At 34.1% G+C, this 7228-nt stretch overlaps 1 protein-coding gene across 1 annotated transcript in view; it reads right to left on the reverse strand.

The window, feature by feature from the left end:
- Window positions 1-1448: 1448 nt before the first annotated feature.
- The window catches only part of NCAM2 (neural cell adhesion molecule 2), a 279510-nt gene continuing 273730 nt past the window's right edge, over window positions 1449-7228 (reverse strand). The window contains exon 18 of the mRNA XM_027886019.1: window positions 1449-4638. Coding sequence (XP_027741820.1) covers window positions 4527-4638 — 112 coding nt within the window. The 3' untranslated portion in view covers window positions 1449-4526. The remainder of the gene's footprint in view (window positions 4639-7228) is intronic.

Genomic DNA, 7228 nt, shown 5'->3' on the forward strand with positions numbered 1-7228 from the left:
AATTCATAACAGGGATCTTGAGCTTTTCCAGTAAAAGGCCTTTGTGGAGGTCCTTTAATCAGGAGTGAATATCATCCATCAGACACAACTACGCTACAAAGATGTTACTTCCCAGGACAGCTTACCCAGTGATGGTGAGGCTGCAAATGACTGCAAAACAAATGTTCACTCCAGTTTTACTCCAGAGATGCTCCATCTCAAATTTCAGATTTGAGAAAAGATTTTAATGTTTTAGGTCTAAGCACTTAAATAGAACTAAAGAAACTTTCTGTCTGACTCTTCAACTTGATAAATTGGTCAAAACACCCCCACACATCCACCATGTGCTCCATCTACTTGAAACTTTTCAGCAGTAATACACCCACTATGACCATTCGTGGAATTGTGATCTCAGCTGATTTTTGCAAATTTTGTGTTTAAAATATTTACGTGACTTGACAATAGTATATCCAGTTTAATGTCACGGTAAAGCTGTCAATTATTTTAAACAGGCTTTGTAGACAAATTATTGAAGATTTTTCTTTAATAAAGCAGAGTGGCATGCTATCAAAAAGGCACAAATACATTTCCATTATCTGGTCTAGGAAACAGAAAAAAATGGCATGATGATTATACTACAGTTTGATGATTGGCACTTAAATAAATAATCAAAGTAATTACCATCATAAAAAAGAAAGCCACTTTTTTTTTGGATGAACATCAATGCAGAGGCTGAAGACAGCAGGTGGAATTTACTATACCAGGGACTGTTGTCAAACAGCCTTTGGAGATGACGGTCACTGTGTAACTACGTTGTAAATATCTATGAAGAGATAGAAAGTAGGCCCAATCCTGCAAGTTCTCCTATGAAAGTACGTCCATCTTCCTGCTCATATCCACCCCACTGGTGTCAGTGAGGTGCCATATGAGGGGTGGGTTCAGCCACACAAAATTTCTTGCAAGACTGAGGCCTAAATAAATTAATCCTTGTCACATTAGGCATTAGCATCACCAGGATAGTAAATATTTTTAAAACCACAAAAAAACCTTATAAGTAAAAAAAAAAACAAACAAACAAACAAACAAATAAACCAACAAAACCAAGAAAAACCTCTCCAGGGTACATTCATATACTAATTTGTAAACTATTAATTAAAACTTTGTTACAATTGTGGTAAATCAGAACGGAGGTCTACTAAAAAATTATAACAAGGAGTTCTAAGTAATTTTACTTAATTGTACTCCTTACTTTTTTTTTTTTGTTGTTGAAAAGAGATTGTCACTGCCACATTTCGTATCAGTAATAATTTCAATGGCTCCCTCCCACCCTTGTCCCTGGAGTATGTTAGTGTAACAATTCAGATTACTTTTACAAATAGTTATATTTTGTCAACTCTTCTGACATTTTATACTAACACTTAAAATTACTTTTAGACAGTAAAAGTGACATTTATACAGATATCTGTTGCTCTTTTTTTTTTTTTTTTTTTTAGTCTAGAATAGGAAAAGGAAATAAACAAATGTTGTTATTCCAGTTCTACACATATCTTACAAATTACTATGAGCTGTCCCTCATTTGGAAATACTTTCAAATATCAGTGTTTTTCAGCATTCTTTCATAAAGTTTGGCTTTCTCCTGCACAGCGCAGAGTCAAAGCACAAGGGATTATCTATTAATCCACAGACCAAAAAGGTATGCTTGGACAGTCCATCAGGAAATAGAACTGTTTTATTGTCAGCCCTCACATAGCCCAGCTGGCAAGAGGCATAACAGCAAGAAGAAATTAAATACTCCTGGAAACATCTTTTGATTTGTAAACCAATATAGTGAGAAATGCTTTTACTTCCAATTTTTATATAATTTTGCAGGATATTTTGCTTGTAAAGAGTAGCACAGGTGTATTAGTAATAAATGTACTAAGAGGTCTCTTAAATCTTCTAATCCCTTCACATTGGAATTAGAGGCCATACTTGGGGGGGAAAAAAAAAAGAAAAAGAAAAAAAACCCCACCAATATAGAGATCTTAGGCCATGATTTTTGTTTGTGTGTGTGTTTGTGTAAGTCCAACTAAGAAGTACTAAAACTTGAAATGCATCTGCAGTTGAGCCTGGACAGTGTTATTTCTGCCCATATTGTATAGGCAGCTTCTTGTGCAGCTGATCAGGCTGGCTTCAGGAAAAGCACCATTTGCCTAGGGAGGATTGACCCACGTGGATATGCATGGTACCACCTTACTTTGTGATAGCTGGTAGGAGAGCAAGGATGTCTCCTCCCTTTGTCCTCACCGTGGTAAAAATATTGTGTGAGAGGATGTTCAGCCACACCAACCACATTGTTCTCAACTGCTGGAATTCCCCAGGTCCCTTCCTTGCATTTTGCTAGAGCAAATACATACTTTGTAGAAAGAATATGTATTTATATATATATATATATATATCAGTAAGACAACTGGTTCTCCTAAGTATAGGTTAGGGGGCAGTTCAGCTCACTGTGCACTCAGAAAGAAATAAAACAGAAATTTGACAAGCAGCTATTTGGTGGTACTGCCTGCTCAGGATGTGGGAACAACAGTGAGAGGTCATAAGGGAATGTCTTCATCTTTTCTTCACCCAGAATTAGTGCCTTAGGATTAAGAGAAACTTCTTTACAGCAGTTTTGAATTATTATCTTCCATGACTTTCATCCCACATTGCTATCCCCTCTTACCCATTCTTTTCACTTTGGTACTAGTTTTGTAAGAGCTTGACTTCTTGTCCTAACCACACCAGTGTTATGCCTCTGTCCTCAACAACTTCATTGCAGGTATTTCCCAAAGTGAGGAAAAGTTGTAAAAAGCCCCCATAAAATACCTGGTTTTGAAAAAAAAAAAAAAAAAAAGAAAGATCTAAGAGCTAAATATATCCTCCTCAGCTCTTTCAAATGCACTTAAGCTTGGGTTAACAAGAAGGGTATTGTGACATTTTCCTCAAATTTAAGGACACCATTTTGCAATTCACTTTCAGTTTTACTACACAAAAGACAACCAGTGTAAGAACTTCAAATATGAGCAAAATTCAGATATAGCATGGACACAAAACAATTTGCTGAGGAAAGCTACACTTAAATCTCAGGCATGACTTAGGTGTGGAAAATCCACCAAGTACTCTACCATTTACTCCTGACAAGTAGAATTTTTCAATCTAGTTTTCTATATGGTTTTTTACTTCTTTCAAAGCAAGACTTTGAAGACTTTGGTAGATGTGGATACATTATGCTGGAATGGAAACGAACTATATTGTTGCAATTAGTGGCATAATTAAATCAATGATACTAAATATGAATGAATTTTGCATCAAATAAATCTGTCAAATTTCAAAGTGGGCCATGTTGACCAGAATAATAAAAAGAAATATCTTAAGGAAAGCTTGACAGGAAAAAAAATTAATTTGGTTGAATATAAAGCTGTATTAGTTAATAATTTAATACTGTTCCTAACTGTTAAGACAAAGTCTGCCTTTCTGTTCCTACATTTTCTGTGTTAAGACAAAGGGTATCACAAAGGACGTCACAAAGGAACAACTGCTGTTCCAGTAAGGCTAAATTTAATGTTTTATGTACTGATTTGGAAAGAAAATTTATCTATTTTACTAAAACACAGTTTCATCCCCTAACTAAATGGTTTGAACTAAGAGAAAAATGAATATTCTATATTTATAAATACGGTGGGACAAATATTGTAACTTTTCATTTGAAGAAAAGATTATGTTTAAAAAAGAGTTTTCTTTCCATACCTTTGCTGCATTTTTGTACACATGTAACCTCCAAAACTTTGATATAGAAAAACCTGAAGCACTGAAAATCCTGGAGCCTTTCAGAGTCACACTGCTGTAGTTAGGATGAGGCCAATATACCATTACAAAACAGTTACCAACTTTAATTATACCCATATATACCGTCATGGTTATCAGCTTTTCATTTTACTGAAGAACCCAGGTGAAACTGCAGGTGGACTTGCCTTTGTGTTTAACAGTGGGGTTTTTTTTGTTTGCTGCAAGTAATAATCACAGCTGGAATGACTACTGAGTGTCTGCCAGTGCTAAGGTCTTAAAGGTTATACTGAAATTGTTTTCCTTTTGTGTTTTTTTTTTTTTTAAAGGCAACATAAACTTTCATTTCATTATAAATGGAAATAAATACAGTAGCATATGGCACTTTATGTATGTAGCTTGCACTGTAAGACCTGGAGAGACCTGATATGCTGTTTGTGGCTAAGGGTGCTCTGCAACTTTTCTTCTAAATAGACATAATTTGTCACAAAATAAATTACAGTTCTTCTGCAGATTTGTCAAATTTATACCGTGGGACTTGGTGTCAGCAAAACTACATACTAAAACCATTAAGAAAAAAAATAGAAAGGAACTGTAGACAGGAACTGTTTCATCATATGTACACACGTACTAACTATTCCAAGCTTAAGTTTCCCAAGAAATTAAGGTCAGTTGTAAAGTTTTGGTCACGGGATTACTTCAATCCAAATGCATTATCCAGACAGCTGTAGTTTATCTTATTATGCTTTGCTATCATCTTCTTTTGACTGGATGATGTCATTAGCAACTTTGATTTCTATGGTTTCTGGATTTAAAGCTTCTTTGCCATTTTCCTCCTTTAGTGGCAGTTTCCTATTGGAAAAAAGGAGGAATCACAATAAGACATAAATAACACAATCTGGAATTTATAACATATATGTGACTTGCACAGTTCACAGTGTTTCTAAAACCATAATGTCTTGAAAATAATGTATAATTATTTTATTATGAGCACCAGGGTTCTTTGCTTTTAAAGAAATCCATCTTAACCTTTTCTATTTCTACAAAGCCATGAAAAGCTAAATGTCACATGATAAGAACACTGCTGCTGCCAAAAATGCAGTTTCTTCAATAAGACAAAATTAAAAAGAGTGTCAAATAACTTGACACAAGCTGACCAAGACAGCACAGACATATGAGTTCCATAGGATACTGTGCAACACTTACAGTCCAGCTTTTTTCTGAATCTGGATTAAACTCTTTTTTAATGTCTGTTTGTTAATGTATATTCAGTTGTATACAAAAGAACACAGCTATCATTGGAGATTATACCAAGACATAGGTAAAGAACTTCTTATAGTGCATAGTTACTTAAATATTTCTACAATTTCATTTTCATAGATCACACAATATGGCTTCATTAATAACTTACCAATCTTCTAAGACTAACTCTGAGGATTTTTTTAATGCTTAATACCAATGGCAAAAGAGTCTCCACCCTTTTGAATGTGATTTCATTCAAAAAGGTCTTGAAAATTGTTGATTTCTTACTGCCAGTAATGAGCTGTCAAAAAATATAGCTGTCAAAAAGATGTATGGATTACTGAGATGTTCCTGTAATAATGTCTCCTGGGCATAATAGCTATTAATTGTGATTCCAGTTCAGGTTTGCATATGCCTTTTTTATTCATAATAACTGTTAAATCTTTCAGTAAATTTCCACTGTGATTGCTTTGATGTCCCAAAGAGCAATAAAACGTTCAAAACCTGTCTGAGGAATCCCTTAGGAATGTCTTGTAATAACAGTGTTTAATAACAGCAAATAAAACAAAACAATACCCAAATTCCCAGCTTTAAGAAATTTAAGCCACCTGCAATGAACTAAGAAAGATGCTGTTTATCTGGAGGTTAAACAGTGAGCACAACCTATATCTGAGAGAAACCAAAGAGAAGACTAACTTGTCCTAGTACAGTAAAATACGTGGGGTATATTATGAGCTGTCTGGCTCTGAGCACAGAGGGAGGTCTCTACTAATTGACTGTTTCCCATGGCACACCCAAAGGAAACAGATTTCAGCCCACAACAGGACGCCTGAGAGAATGGAAACAACAGAATCAACACAAATGTATTTTTAACAGAGGATAAAACACTGGGGCATAGGAGGTGCAGCTTGTGAGGTGCAGCTCAGGTGAGCAGGCACATGTGTCAAAGATCTGATAAACTAGTGTTAAAAAAAGGGGGAAAAAAAGATCTAATTTAACCTAGTTTTAATAAAGGCACAGTAATTTTTCAAAAGATGGTGCTGAAAGGGAGGAAATACTTAGTCAAACTAAAAACTGACCAAGGGACAGAATATAGTGCATGGAAATTTAAATAAATTGGTCAAAGTGAATTAAGACTGTGTTACAAATAATTTAAAATTATTTGAAATGGGAAGATTTGCTAGAACCTTATTGAAGGATACTGGGCATCACAAAAATCCATGTTCCATATCAATTTGTGATAAAATTAGCCTTGTTTTACATACAAATGAGGAACAACAACAACCACCAACTACAAACAAGTAAAAAATTTTAGTAATCAAAACTTTCCATGTATCGCTGCTTGACTATATTGTCTTCAAAAACTTGTGGTAATTTTTTTATATGATGTGATTTACCAGTGCAGTTATCATTAGACATTGTTCTTTTTGACTATGACAAAATTTTGAGGTTTTTTGGAATTTTTTTCTTCATTTCATTCAATTATTAATTCATATTTAATCTCTATTAAGAGATTAAATCATTTTTATCTTTCCATTAACTAAAGTTACACAAATTACACCAATTTTCATACATATATTTTTTCTTTAGTTACATCTATTTGAAATCATTTCATGTATTTCAGCTGGGTAAACTAATCCTTTCAAATCTTAAGCATTTTTATTATTTTTTTTCCTTTTGAGTAAAAAAAAAAAAAAAAGGACTCGAGAACTTTAAAAGGCTTTTTTGCTTTAATCAGATGCTGGCTGCAATCAATCATTAATAATATTGACTTCCTCTAGCACTGCATGTGGTCTAACTGCAATGGTCTGCTGACATTACCCATACAAAACTTTAACTAGAATATTTACTTTCCTATTTTAGAGAAAAAATGACTCCATTTTAATATTGGAATTCCCCCAACTTCATTAATACTAAGAAATATTCAACCAATACTGGAAACACAATAATGTCAGACTAGGAAGGTAATTATAGTCCCACACTGAATGTGGTATTTTAATCATATTACAGAAATGTGATATGAAATGCACAGCTTAAACTGATTTCCTGCCAGCATGATTAAAACTCGTTGACTTGCAGGTAAAAGTGTTTTGAGCTAATCTGGCACAGAAGGATTCCAAACCTGGCTTTGACAAGAATCACCTGAGATAAGGTAAAACATAGATTGGCAAATGATATTCTGAGTAATACAATGAAAATC

The sequence above is a fragment of the Empidonax traillii genome, unplaced genomic scaffold (assembly GCF_003031625.1).
Source record: "Empidonax traillii isolate 1590-97213 ecotype Southwest subspecies unplaced genomic scaffold, ASM303162v1 scaffold176:size2985712, whole genome shotgun sequence".
Classification (NCBI taxonomy): Eukaryota; Metazoa; Chordata; class Aves; order Passeriformes; family Tyrannidae; genus Empidonax; species Empidonax traillii.